Raw genomic sequence first — 15,220 nt, 5'->3', positions numbered from 1 at the left:
TAAACGGTAATTATAGAGTTCCTGGATTCGCTCGAATTTCAAGAATTCCGCATACTTCCAGCTTGACTAACGTGGCGGTCCTTGAGGAGCTGTATCACCAAAACGGATGTGAGCGCTCCGACAGAGTTACGCGAGAGAAAACATTTACACTAGGATATTACGCGAGAAAAAATGACGTTAGCCGATCGGTCTCCAAATAAACGGCCTCTTAGTTCGACGATGAAATTGCAAAATTCCATATCGATTGCGAGTGTTGACCACTTCGCCTACAACTTTGTTTCGGCTAGAATTAAGAGTCGTTATCCTTTAGAATTGGCTCATCGTTGTCTTTTATAGAAGTCACGCATGTATAAAGCGGACGAATGGGAAACGTGGATGGTGGCACGAACTTTCTCAAAACTAGATTTCTCGGCTGCAAAGCTTAGAGATGTGTGATTTTTGATCTCCTAGCTACGTGTGATCTAGAAGGCAGAGAATTGTCGAAAACACATCCCCACCGACTTTCCTGCTTGGACCACAGATTTGTCTTCCACTTTCACCGCTCTTTAAAAGAATTATTCGTAGAATAATCACTAGCCTGTAGATGTTTATGCGTTTGCGAGAAATTTCGATGTACATAATATGTAAAGATATAAATTATTCATTCTAATTGCGTGAAACAAATTTTCATCTAAATTTCGTTTCTATAATTGCGTTGATAAATATATGAATCTGCATAAATATCTGCAGTATAGTAATTGTATGTTGATTCGAGAATATTATTTAAGCATCAGGAAACGCAGTAGCGCGTAACATTGTCACGACAACGAATTTCAATCGAGTAGAAAATAGAGGAAAAAATGAGAAGGATCTATTTGCAGATTTATGAGATTTAACGAGAAGTTGTATACTTGGACTTTCCAATTGCTCGCACTAGATTTGATTAGATATCGATTTCTTCTAAATCTTTTATACGAGAATCTTCGTTTCACAGTCGAGATTTTCACATTCGCTCGTGGCCCGCGGGCGTAATCGAATCGAACAACGCTGACAATCGACCTTGCAGCGGTTTTCTCTTCATGCTCCTGTTCAGAGGCACAATGGCTAGCGTTTATTTTTTTCTCTAGAATTAATAGTCGCAGTTAATTGCCCGGAATCACTTCCTAACTATTTTACGGAACGAGCAAACCGTGTAAAATCACCGTCGAAACAGGAAGAAAGCTTTCAACGCTGACAATGAGAAGACGATTTGGAAATCAGTTCGTGGAAAGGAAGAAGTCCTATTTGCTTCAAGTTTAGTGTCTTTCGACGAAGACCAGTGACGTTTCGCCGTTTTATCGTCTGTAGGTTTGTTAAGTATCCAGTTAAAATGTTTCACTGTATAGATCATGATTGAAACGTCAAAGACTTCACATTTGAAGTTTTTTCTGTTGTATCCTCTTTAATAAGAATGTTCTAGCAGGTTTCCATTTTTCAAGGTATGTTGAAATAATTGAAATTCTCCGTGTTTTTTATACTTTACGTAAAGATATGTCATACAGACTGTTACAAAGCAACAATGAAATGTTTTAAATTGAATGACAAGGAAAGAAAGACAACACAACGATATAACAAATTTTAATTCTCCTGGATGTTTCGAAACATAGTGGATAGAACGTTTTAACTAGAAAATATACAAACAGGTTACTTTAAAGATACAAATAGCAATCGTCTACAAGTTTACTAGACAGAAGTTTCATGTCTCGCCAGAAAATTTAAGTAGCCCTGGAGGAAAGCACATCTCGCGTGTCGTTCATTTACGTTGTCAATTTAACGAGAAACTTTCCCACCCGCGCGACTAACACTTACTCAGACTTTCTTCTCGCAAGTACGTCTTCTTTAAGAGAAGAAACCCTTAAGCGGCGCCAAAACCGCAATCCGTCTATTATTTACGAACGAACGTTCCAATTTCAACGCAAACTTTTGCCGACCTTTCTATCTTCTCTAATTTGAAACTTCTTATTTGCGAAATCGAATAACTCCACGAAACGAAAGATAAAGAAGATTGGTGGAATCATGTAAGACAAGTATCGATCAAACGTTTTGCTCCTAAAATTTCAAAAATTTCGGAAAGTGGAGTTACTCATTTGTCTTGACATTGTCTGCTTCGTCTATCACTTTGTGTAGCACTTTAAAAAAGTTTAGAAACACCTTCATTTTCCTATTACTAATAATCAGAACCAAGGTTAACGCGATGAATCACGATTCTCAAGAACAACGAAGAAGAAGGAAACGCTGGTTGGATCGAAGGACTATGGTATCCTTCCGATCGCTCGATTTTCCCGTTCGATTACACGGAGAGAAGACTCGAGCAGCCGGTGTGGATCTGGTGGGGGACACACGAGAGAGTTTTACCTACCGAAATGAAACTACTCGCCGGAGAAAGTGAGAGCCGACGTAGCGGACGGTGGGCAACGACGAGCAGGCGACCGGGGCTCCTCGAGACGAGAGGATAGACATGGTGCAGGCCCTCCATCGTGTGCATCTTCCTTGTTCCTCGAAAAAATTCTTGGTTCGATGGTGACCGTTTTGAGATCCAATGGCCGGGAAAATTTAGGAAAAGTCTGGTGAATCCACACGGTGAAAAAACTCAGGCAGAACTGAAAGAACATTTTCAAGTAGATTCATCTCTCGTGCTGGTTCTTTTTTCCATAAAGGAACTCGAAGATCGATGTCGGTCGAGAGAGAAGAAAAATAGTCAAAGTGCGAAGATGATAAGAAACTAGTGAAGAACTATGAAGCAGGTCTTTGGTGACTGTGACGCAATGTTGGTACATAGCTGAGTTAATTCGATGTAAAAATCGCGATAGATAGATCGTGGATCGAAGGTGTCGCGATATATCAGTGAGAACCGTTGTGTTATGGTGGTGAGGACTGTTCAGGATCGACGTGGAAGAAAAAGAGGAAGAAGAAGAGACGGTGGCGAAGCTGGGGGGAGTTTCTTTTGAGGAATCACGTTTTGGACGGTGAAGGGAAAGAGAAGACTAAAACTTAGGGGAAGAAGATTACAAGAACGAGATTGATTTGGTTTGACAGATCGGTAAGTAAAAAAGGTGTCGCTGAGTCCTGTTAGAGACAATGATCAAAAATCTCGATAAAGTTTTTAGTTCAATTTTTAAGACCAAGAACTTATTTTTTCAACTCCTTCGAAATTCCTAAAGAAGATATTGAAGGAACGGAAAGGTGAAAGATACTAACTTCTGTATGAAGTAGAGGATAAAAAAGGAATAGTAAGCGGTTAAAAATAATTAGAAACTCTCATTGAATTCGATGCGTTGGGACTTGTAATACAATACTCACGCGATGGTCATTGGAAAAATTAAGTGAAAGTGAGAAGGACTGTATCGGCTTTTGAAAGAAAGCCCGTATCACCAGCCTACTCACCGAGTAAAACGTAGACAAGGTAAGATAGGTAAATGAAACTAGCGATTTTAATGGTTGAGCGAAGTAGTTATTACCAATGAATAAATCGCTGGTCGTTCTCGCGACTTTAGTCGTGATTTCAGTTTCCACATATGGCAAATTAATGGACAGAAATTCAGCACTAATGACGTTTAACAGGATTCGATTATCATTTAATGACATACGACCATGTAACGAAATAATCGGATTTCTATGATTGAAAGTAATTCGATCAATCAGATCTAGTTTCTCATGCAATTACATGGTATCGTTCAAAACATGTATAAAACATAGGAAAAATGTTCTGAAGCTATTAAAGTACTGAAATTTCTTTTGATCTAACGAAGAAGAACTTTCACGAGTTTTGCAAAAAGTACTATTCATGATATGACAGTATTCGAGCATTATTTAAAGTCTGGGACGAAAAAAGCGTTCGTAGATGGACGGCAAAAGGACCAAGAGAGAAAAGTGAGATCTCTCGTTGCGAATTGGCAATGTCTCGTGCCTATCGAAATATTCAACTTTCCGACCTCGTAGCCAGTGAAAGTACTTCCGTTCTTTTCCAAAACGAGACAAGCAAGGGGACGAGCATTAAGGATGCACGCTTCGGTACCGTTCTACGGATTGCCTAAACACCACTCCCCGTTTACGTAACATCATTTGATAGAAGTTTGAAGAGAAACGTGTGTCCAGCCACGAAACATGTCGTTCCATCTGACGATCCTCTATCACCGTACATGGAAACGGTAGCGAACGTTCCGTCGCGTTCATGCCTCGTTCCTTACGATTAATTTCGTTGAATATATTTCGAGAATCAATTAAAAAGTAACGATATTGTCTGTCATTGAATATCAGATGGCTCGTGTATTATCAGGTGTATCGGGATTCATGAATATTCAATCGGTGGCATGCGCGTTATCCGACACACTTTTTCCCCATTTTCATCTGGCTGAGATTACGCTGTTTATGCGCGAATTAATTTCTCCTAGAAAGTAACAATGCAGATCGTTCCGCGATCGAGCGTCACTGAGATTGCTCGGCACTAGACGCGAGAGGAAAGAATCGACTTTACAGCGGAGAATAAGAATCGGTTTTTAATCAAGAACGAACGACGAAAAAGAAAAGAATCACGAGGAGAGCGATCAACGAGGAAAAATACACAGGGAGAAGATGAAGAAAAAATTCGTTACACAATGGAAAGTGTTCGTCATGAAAGGGTATCTGGTGAACTAGACCGCGAACAAGCGTAGCTCTTTCAAGGCCACGAAGAAAGAGCAGAAGTTGCAACGTTCAGATTTCTTCGAACCGGTTTCCTTCGAAAGGTGGAACGCGTACTCGCGCGTATCCACGGTGGACGTAAGCGTTAAAGGGCCAATCAGGCTGTTGTTATTTCTATCGAAAATCGAGAGGAAAAAAAGGCATGGTGCGCGCCCGCGATCTGGATATTACCATTTCCAGAGGCCGGCCCCGAGTAGCCGTTATACTCTTTCGACGAGAGAACGCTTTTTGCTCGTTCGCTTTCTTCTGAGCCGAGCGATCCAAGTGAATTGACCCGTTGGGCCTTGTTATCGTTTATTGCCGTTTTGCAGAAATTACGGTGCTATTAAGCATCGTATAAATACCGATCGAACAAAGTAAACAACAGCTATATCGAGCACTCAGCTCGCATTATCTCTCACAGTATAAATACATATATTTATTTAAAACAATTTTCTCTTGATCTAAATTTTACTATTTTCTAGTTAAACGAACATAAAGGAAAGATTATTTTATTCCATGCTCGTGTGTTGAAAAATCGTTCTCTCTTATTTACGTTCTCGATCGCCGTTGGTGGATCGTGCAAAGAAAACGGGGCCGGGATCGGACGAAAACAAAATTTCACGCGCGCGCTTCTCTTTTTTTGGCTTTTTTTCCATTTGCTTTCGGCGAAAGTAAAACGGCGCCTGTGCGCTTTGCAGAGAAAGTAATGGATCGCGCTCTTAATGTCGGTTCACACGGAATTCAGGATGTGGACACCCGTGTGGCGCCAATCGGCTGGCACCGGACAGCACCAACGATATAAACGACAGACAGAAAGAGAGAGATAAGAGGGAGAAAAGCCAGAAGAGAAAGAGAAGAAGAGACGCGGGACACACGCGAGATCAACGCACGTGGGCTTTCACGAACAGCTGGGAAACGAAGCTACAATTATGCGTGTGGTGTGTATCTCGTTTACAGCGACGTATACAAGAGACGAGAGAAGAAACTCTCTGTACTTTCGACCATCAGCCTGCACGATAGAGTCAGACTAGTCGTAGGAAGGTGAAAGTTCGTGCGATGCAGCTTCTAGATCGTCTCTTGCATCGTTTACTTTGTGATTTTTTTGTCCCTGTCACTTTTCCTTCGATCGAGTTCGGGGAACCGACGATTTTCCCGTGATCGTTTCTTCTCATAGATCTTGGTATCTATCCGCCTTTGACATTTATACTTCTGGCTACGATTTGTAAGATCGAAACAGCAGCGAAATATGTATTTTAATCGTAACATTTCGTAACAGAGGGGAAATTGATTATGATATATGTGTTTCGTTGGTAGCGAGTATCAAGATGAATAATGGCGAGGGTATTAAAATGTCGACAGCTTTCATTTTCTCTCGAAGAACCAGTGACATGGTTGTATTTTCTCCTCCTTAACAGAAATCAAAGAGCCGAGAAAAAAGAAAACGAGAAAGACAATAATTAAAATATTATCGAGTCGCAGAAGCATTAAGGCGATTAACAGGTTCGAATCTAGTCGGAAACTGGAATATATTTTCTACCGGGTTTCACTTTTCTTGCTACTTTTTTTTTTTTTTCTCGCATGCCAGGCTTCTTTCGATAACGCTCATTGAGAACTTGACAATTCCTTGTAAGTCGTATTTCAGATAATTTTTATTAGTACATAAAGCATACTGGCTCGTATACTAACGTTTCGTTTTATTGATTAGATCGGCTATAGCGACATTTTAATCGGCATGGTAAAACTCTAATAAGATAGAAAGAGGACTCGAAGAATAAGAAGAACATGGTCGATGGCTCGTAACTTCCGGCGGAGCGGGTGGCAGCGTGAACATGAACTTCACACTGTCGTGCATGCAAGAAGTGCACTTTCACTTCTACACGACAGAGCCAATGACCTACTAACACATCGAACCATTCACTCGCTACCGCGATGCTATTCTGGCAAGGACGTTCTACATCGATTGTTCGATGCGTTCGATTATTCTTCTTGACTGAAAAATGGACGATATCCATTGAAATATTGTATAAAAGTATTGCAACCATACTCAAAACTCGCAATAAAATCTATCCTCAAATATTTCAATTTTAATTCCTAAATGAGCTACTAATTAATTCTTAAAAAAGTAATGCGACGAATAAATTAATAATCAAGTTCAATAATTAATATGTATAAGGGTACTTAGTAATATTTATCCGATGGAATTTTACATCTATCTCTCGAATGAATCTAATACTCTTTACATCGATTCCTGACTGCATCCACCTCTTTTTCTATATCTAACCAAGATCATTTCTTTACCTTGAAATTCCTCGTCGTTCATTGACTGTCCTTCGATCAACAGACAATGGACCCTTCTTTTCGGGCGAGGATTTTTTAATCTATTACGAAATGGGGTGACAAGGACCGTTACGTGGTTAAATTGACCTGAACGTGGTTAAACTAGTGATTAATGCAGCTGGTACGATGTTGGCTATTGCCCAATCTCGTCTCGGGCCAATAAAACTCGTGGCGTGGCGTTTTCACTTCTTAATATCCCCGATAACTGACCAACCGGAGGATGCTGCCCCGTACCATAATGAATCTCCGTGTGTACAATCCACGTGTTTGTTTCCTGGTGAGCCTCTTTTTACTTTCACCCGTTACGGAGCCAACATGACGCAAACAACATATTTTGGTCCACTTGAAAAAGAATCCACTCGATCGGCTCCAGGAACTTGTTTTCTACTCTCCTGACGCCGGACGCGGCCAGTTTCCGGCTTTCTGAAGACGAGTAGGTCAAACGGAGAACCAATTTCGATTCTATCACGCGATTTTAAGCTCCATCTTTCTCTCGCTTTATATAATATCTCATGAAGGTGTTCTACTACTTGCGGAAATCTCTTATTAATATATTATGTATAATTCGTAGCAATAAAGGTCAACTATTACGATTATATCGATAAAGCTTCAAACGAACGTGAAAATGTACATAGAAAATACAAGATATTAAATGTAAGTGTATAATTCGTAGAGAATCAAATCAGTTATTTGCTTAGTAGATTTCCCACTAGATTTATAAGATATTTAACACCGATTATATATTTACAGTGACTATTTATCCAATTAAAATCTTTTTTCGGCAAGTATTCGAATACTTTGAGTCGCGATATACTCTGCTTTAAAGAAAATCGAAAATATTCGACGACGTTACCTTTCGAAATCAAACGCAACAATGCAACCTAGTCACGAATCATTGCGTGCACTATATAGATGCAGTTAAAATGGACTTTGGTATAAAAGGGGTTCGTGTCGGGTAGAATCTGTTCAGCTGCGTGTTCCGTGGCTCGTTTACCTCGCTCACGCGACGTTTCTTCTTTGATGTTTGGAAAATCAATTCTAACGAAAGATCGAACGATAAATCGGAACAGATTGGTTAAAAAATTACTGGATCGTCGTGGAAGAAGAGAAAGGAGAATTTAATTATCTCGCGTGTCGTTATATAATTACAGCTGTTACGATCGCATCAGGATTCTCGTGCAATCGAATCGATTCTGATAGCAACCAGTCGAGACATTTTCCCCTTCGTTTTGGAATTGAGGACTGTTTACCTTTTCGTAACGGCACGTTTTATCTTGGATCACTTTTGTTCCTTGTATTCTTTGTCCTGCTTCGAAAGATACCGTATCTAATGTTTGACAATTTACACAAGTTAATTGAAAGAGCCTATCGGCTAAATAAGTGGCGAGATAACAGGCTTACCAGTACAAGCCGTCCTATAGGAAGGAAAACAGAATTTTGACACTTTGCGCTGTAAACGAGCTCAAAGTTTTTATGGCAAATGATACTCGGAAAGGATGCTGGTTACGGCGCAAGCAAAGACTGGAAGAAAAGACAAACAGTGGGCAAAAAATCGTTCCAAAAGAGTGACGCTATTAAACACAGGGGAAAGTGGAATATTTAAGTCGCAAACGATTTTTCTCCATAACGAAAACCCTAAATCTTTTTGTCCGATTACCAGCGCAATTTCTAATTCGATTTCTTCAGTTCTAATATATAAAACATTTGTTCTATACGTTAGTTTAGCAGAAATATGGATTTGCGGGCAGAAAACTCTAGTGGCAAGCCAAGATTTTGAGAGTTTAAACTTAGTTACACAAGTATTTTAACTTTTGGAAGTATCGTCCCTTTGGTTTCATACTTAATTAAGTTTCAACGTTATCTTCCGCTGTGATACGCTTTTATAATTAGAAAAAGTATAATGAATTTTTTATAATAATAAACCTAAACTTTTGCAGATAGCTTATTAAATTAGTTATGACGAAATATAAAATATTGTTTGGAGCACCGCAAGTTAATCTTTGACTTAGCAAAAGATTTATCATTTTGTTCCAGTCAAATGATGGGTGCAGCGAGATCGTGCCAATGGTTGCTCATAGGAATAGTCCTCATCGTATCCTCGAATCGTGCCACCAGTCAAACAGAGATCTCAGGATCGAGTCTTAGCAAGCCAAAGACGATCTTCAGTTCCAGTCACATTGAACCGCGAAGCAACAATGGGAATCGTACAGACTTAATTCTGAATTCGCCTCGCAGACGTCGATATGTTAGATTTCCAAGTGGTCCAGCCGGGTATCTTTTCGAGGGTGGTGGACCTCCTATAGGGAGGAACATCGGTGTGCCTCCTGGAGTTCGTTTTCCATCCTGGAGGCAGCACAAGTCGCTGTGGAGAAATCCTATTTCCGAGTACAACAGACCCGTGATGGGTCATCGAACTCCACGATTGATCTTCCGTGACAACGACATCCCACCCCCGGTGGGTGGCGGCGCATCGTTTTTCCAACAGTCTAACCACTTGCCAGATTTTGAGGACGAGATCAGAGGTAATGTACAATAATGTGAAATAAAAAACATAAATCAGATTTTTCGTATTTTATAGAAGAATTTTAAGATTCGATATGTTGTCAACCAATTCCACATCAAAATTTTCCATTTGCATATTTTCCACCTTCAATCGTTTCGTATTTATTTATTTATTATTTCACCATCAAGTGGCACGAGAGTCAGAAAATTAACAAAAATAGATTTATTTTATCTTTCTCGCGTGATGTTTATATTGGTAAAATATATTATATATAGATATGTACGTAAATGGCACTTGAAATTTGTGACGTCGATCTTTGGTTTGGTTGGAAGGATGGGAAAAGCTTCGGCTTGATTTTTTTTTCATATCGTGTTAACTGTTTGCGGTTCTATGTTGAATTGGATTCGATATTTTATTCCACTTGATTTTTCTATTTTTCTTTTATCTTTGATTGAACAGACATATCAATATAGAATAGCTACGAAATGACTATGAATGGTTTTTATTATTACTTTGTCGCTTAAATATCTTTTATGAAAAAAAATTACTTAATAATTTTTTTCTTTTTTATTAAGAGAGGAAATTGTTGTTCCAGATCATCGAAAGCAAACCCTCGACGATTACCCTAGGTTAGAATCAGGTACGTTCCCCGTGAAGCGATCAGCGTTGATCGGTGTTTTAACAGAGAGCGACGTACCGATGAGCCGTGGTCTAGTCGCACCTGTTGAAAGTCCGTTTCGCAGAGCGTTTCCGGTCTTTCGCTAATTCAATGAGTGAAACCGATACCGGATTACATTACATCGCGCCTCTGGATTTCGTACTAGTCGGATAATTGTAAATTAGCCCGGGCGCAATATCCTAACCGGGTGTCGCAACGATTGTGACATCCGGACCCGTTTCCGTCGAGCCGACGATTTCCGTCATCCGCGTTGGTCGTATCGTTACGACAGAGGCGCTCGAAGGTTCTTTCCTGTTGCTTTTACGATTTCGTTAAACCACATCGCGATTGTATTAACGACGCCCTGTGAAATAAAACTTCTTTCGGTGACTTTTTAAAACGATTGCGCTCATTTTCAATTCTCTCGCGAATTGCTCAATATTTTCAGCTCGTTTCTCTTGCGAAAGTATTCTGAAGCTAGGCTTGGAGTAATCAGACCTTGCTTTGCACATATCAGAGATGTCTGGTATGAAACGTAAACGTGAAAAATCAACGAGTAACGAGGACCATCCGTTGTTTCATTTTAATTATCCGTTTTGGAGAGACAAAAAGGGGAAAAATGTCGTAAGAGAGAAAGGAGAAGAAAGAACAGTTTGCCCTGTTTTGTGCAGAGCCGCGTCAACAAAAAAGACCGCTGTGGAAGGGTGACGATACGTTGTGCGCTGACGGACGAAGCTGCGAATTTTTTCTAATGTGCTGGATGTCCGCTGGCCTTTTGGACGGCAGTTGCGGTGGCATCATGTACGCTTGTTGTCAGCGGAAAGAACCGAAAGGTAGCTCTGATTATAACCTGATTGAGGCACCTAGAGATCAATCTCAGCCGCTTCCGTTGGATACTTACACGGAGACCGCCAATGATGATCGTAAGTCCTTCCTACAGAAGCATGTCATCCGATTCTTGCACTAGCATGATCGACCACCGCTGTCTTTCTTTGGAAATGCTTCCTGAATGACGTTATTCTTCTCTCTTATTTAAGAGAAGTTTCTTTCATATCTTCTCTCTTTTTTTTTTTTTTTTTTTTTTTGCATTACTTCACTCGATCTTCCTTTATTCCCATTTACATGTTTCTTAGCCATACCATATTTTTGTTCTTTTTAGTTTTTCTTTTTTTTCTACTTGTCTGTTTCTCTTTTTTGTCCTACAAATATTACATTAGCACTTTCGTCAGCATGTCGAAATCTTCTTGACTTGTAAATTACTCGTCTCTTTAACACTTGCACTTTCCTCAGCATGTCATCGAATGCCTTCACTTTCTCTGTTTACACCTTCCAAAGCATGATAGGATGTACACCACCCGACACAATAAGTCATTTTCGTATTCCTCTTTCGATACTTGCACGAGTCGCGATCTTCCTGCCTGCCTTCCTTCGGGTGAAGTTTTCTCACCTTATTTGTCAATCGATCTTGCATGTTCATCGTGATAACAACGAGTCTGTTCCGCACTTCTTCGACGGTTCTCTTGTCACGCGCGTCCTCTGAATTTCGTATCCACTTCCGGTGTTCCTAGTTCGCGAGGAATAAGTCCTCCGTCCCCCTGAAGTACGATCTCCATCTTTAATCATCAATCTCGTCTATACGAGTATAAAAAGAGATTTCCATAAATCTAATTAATTTACAGAGTAGTTACAAATAAGTGAAATTTTTCTTCCATACGAACCGCGTTTAAGAGGACACTTTTAATTTAACGGAATATAAGAAACAGAATCGATAGAGTCGCGATTTAAAACGTGTTATTGCTTGGTAGTTTGATCGTCAAATGTTTCATTGAATTACTCCAAGTCTAATTCGGTAATACTAACTTGAAGACCAACGAAACGTTATCAAGTGAAAGATGTTTCCGTCGCCACGGTATCAAAGTGTTTGAACATACATATATACTGCATAAAATAATTAGAGGATCGTTACTATGAACGATTCTGTTGCGTTAAATAAGCAAAGAGAAGATTCTATTATAATTGATAGACTGAAATATATAATAGTTGTTCATGTGATAGTTTTAAAAACGATGATTAAACCTAATTTCTCAAATTGGCGTGTATCATAATCTGAACTAATGTATCACTATGTTCGTTGTTAAAAGAAAAATTCGTCTTAAAAGTGTTAAGGTAATAATTAAAACAAACGTATAAACGCAAGAAAAAGATATAAAAATTCAAGTGATACAGAAAACGATGCCCTGATTGTTTTGAGCAGTGTATTTATACATATTCCGCTACTAACTCTTCAAGAGCTGCTCGTAAACGAACACTGTAAACCGATACTACATATTTAGATTGAAATGGAGAATCTACATCCTCGTAATTACAGGCTGCGGGATTCCCGTCTCGAAGCAAACCGCGCAAAGAAGAATCGTCGGAGGCGACGACGCAGGATTCGGCAGTTTTCCATGGCAGGTCAGATTTGCATTGACGAATCGTAGTCAATCCTTTCCAGCCTTTTGTATCGTCTTTTAAACAGAGAAAATGTTCTACTTTCTCAGGCGTATATACGAATCGGGTCCAGTCGATGCGGCGGCACTCTCGTTAATCGATTCCACGTCGTCACTGCTGGTCACTGTGTAGCCAAGTAAGTGGAATATCGAACATCTGAAGCTGTTACGACTTGCAGAATTTCTCGAAGTTCTAGAATTTTCTTAATCTATACGTGGCTCAGAATTGAAAGCCTCGATATTATGATAAAAATTCTGCAAGTGCAATATCGGTCGCTATCTTTTTTCAATTTTTCTTTCGTTTTACGTTTAGGGCATCAGCTCGTCAAGTTCAAGTCACTCTAGGTGATTACGTAGTAAATTCCGCTAGCGAGACGTTACCAGCTTACACCTTCGGTGTCAGAGAGATTCGCGTTCATCCTTACTTCAAGTTCACTCCTCAAGCTGACAGGTACGTTGACATTTCACGAGTGGTTCTAGCAGACGCTGAAATGAAATTGCCTGTTGTTCAGGTTCGACGTGGCTGTTCTACGATTAGATCGACCGGTTCATTACATGCCTCACATAGCGCCGATCTGTTTGCCCGAGAAAAACGAGGACTTTCTAGGACAGTATGGATGGGCTGCTGGATGGGGAGCGTTGCAGGCTGGTAAATACAGAAACGATTTATCTGAAACGTTACAGAGTTCGGGCTAGTGACGGTCGTTTATTGAATTCTGTTAAAATGGACAGGATCGAGGTTACGCCCCAAGACACTACAGGCAGTAGACGTACCTGTGATAGACAATCGAATCTGTGAGAGATGGCATCGGTCCAATGGGATTAACGTTGTGATTTATGACGAGATGATGTGTGCTGGGTACCGTGGAGGTGGCAAGGACTCCTGCCAAGTGAGTTTAATTTGATGTGAAACGGTTCAGGAATTACTGTAAGTGAAAATGATATATCGCGTAAAATTAGTCAAAAGCTAAAAGCTACAGATTCGTAAATTTATGTGTCAAAACCTGCAATTCGAGACATTTTTGGAGAGGTAAGAACCTCGAGTGCTTTTCAACACTGCGACAAGAGCAAGAAACAAAGGAAAATTCACGAATTCAGAAGTTTTTGTAAAGCTAGTGTGAATTGTATTGGCTATGTTCAATTTCGATCGACAATTACTAACGAGCAAGAAACAACAGTAGCTTATTGCCATGTACATTTAATGAATCGTAACCGGAATATTAATTTACTAATAACTTTAGCGATGAATTACATCGTCTCTATAAAACGGGTACCAAATGCAACTATTTACTGTGAATGGGTATTTCTTCCCAAAGCTTCACCCATTACGCTATATCGCCTCCATCCCGTACATATAATACATAATCTAGAATGTTCAAGTTGAGTTTGAAAGAACTGTGTAGTACTCCTTTATTGTGTAAAAAAAAAAAAAAAAGAAAAAAGATTGAGTTTTTTGCCTGTGATTTTCAGGGTGACAGTGGTGGTCCACTGATGTTGGAGAAAACAGGACGATGGTACCTAATAGGTATCGTTTCAGCGGGTTACTCGTGTGCTCAGCCAGGCCAGCCAGGAATCTATCATCGGGTAGCTAAAACGGTCGACTGGATAACCTACGTTATCAATTCGTAGCGAGACGAATCAAAAGGGATAGAGATCGTTCTCTGTAAAAACTTTGCATGAAACAAAGTTTACGACACGGTATTAGACAGGATCTCTGACGATTTCGTAACTGGCTGGCAAATGATCGAATGATAGATACCGAGGATCTAGGAACTGTGTAACTGGGAATTTCGACGATTCTACGCTCGAGGAATGTGAAGAAACATTGTGATGAGATAATGTTTAAAGTCAGGAACAAAGTTGTCCGTGTTGGAGGTGGAAGAACTGTTGCTATCATGCATCGATTTCTAACATATAATTTTCTAACGAAACGAGGTGATGCGTGGAAATTGTTTTAACTTGTAAGTCGCGCCCGGTGAACTTTCTTTCGTCGATTATCTAAGCCTTTCGAGGCAAAAAGCGTCTACATTCTTGACGTACGGTGTGAAATGTAACGATGTGGATATTTTGTAAATTAAGTGCGTGTGATATTCGTTTGTATTCGCGCTTAATAAATGTTCAGTTTTTTATTTTATTATTGTCTATCTATTTCTTTTTGTGCATTTTAATGGATGGGACGAAAGAACAAGGCTTTTACATTAAAAACATACTTTATTATTTGACAACCGCTATAATTCAACGCAAGCTTAGCGTTGCAAATAATAGAATAACGCGCTTAAGTATGTATTTTTCATTGCGTATATAAGTACACATTTATCTCGTTATTCGGTTTAACGGTAAGTATCTGTGACAACGAGCATCGAATTTCTGCATTTGCAGATCGTAGGACGTCGGTTCTCGAAGTTCTATTAAATAAGATTATCATGGGATAAACTACGGTATAGTTACAAATTTCCCATCTTCACACCAACAAAAAAGTACACTAACTTCCCGCTTTCACGACGAAATTTCATTATTTTTATACAAACAATTTTTTGTTCTACTAACGTCGAT

The 15,220-nt window shown here is 39.7% G+C and overlaps 1 protein-coding gene across 2 annotated transcripts; it reads left to right on the top strand.

The window, feature by feature from the left end:
* The first annotated feature begins 2,418 nt into the window (after nucleotides 1-2,418).
* Nucleotides 2,419-14,801, top strand: LOC139993109 (venom protease). Of its 2 annotated transcripts, XM_072014539.1 has the most exons (10): nucleotides 2,419-3,058; nucleotides 9,052-9,539; nucleotides 10,116-10,160; nucleotides 10,850-11,101; nucleotides 12,547-12,632; nucleotides 12,719-12,804; nucleotides 12,981-13,118; nucleotides 13,180-13,316; nucleotides 13,400-13,557; nucleotides 14,138-14,801. In XM_072014539.1, the coding sequence occupies exons 2-10, from the start codon at nucleotides 9,056-9,058 to the stop codon at nucleotides 14,294-14,296; spliced, it is 1,545 nt and encodes a 514-aa protein (XP_071870640.1). In that variant the 5' UTR covers nucleotides 2,419-3,058; nucleotides 9,052-9,055; the 3' UTR covers nucleotides 14,297-14,801. The 2 variants fall into 2 exon arrangements, with proteins under 2 accessions (XP_071870640.1, XP_071870641.1); XM_072014540.1 differs by lacking the exon at nucleotides 10,850-11,101.
* The last annotated feature ends 419 nt before the right edge of the window (nucleotides 14,802-15,220 follow it).

This window comes from Bombus fervidus, chromosome 12 (genome assembly GCF_041682495.2).
Source record: "Bombus fervidus isolate BK054 chromosome 12, iyBomFerv1, whole genome shotgun sequence".
Lineage (NCBI taxonomy): Eukaryota > Metazoa > Arthropoda > Insecta > Hymenoptera > Apidae > Bombus > Bombus fervidus.
This window is presented reverse-complemented; position numbering and strand designations above follow the sequence as displayed.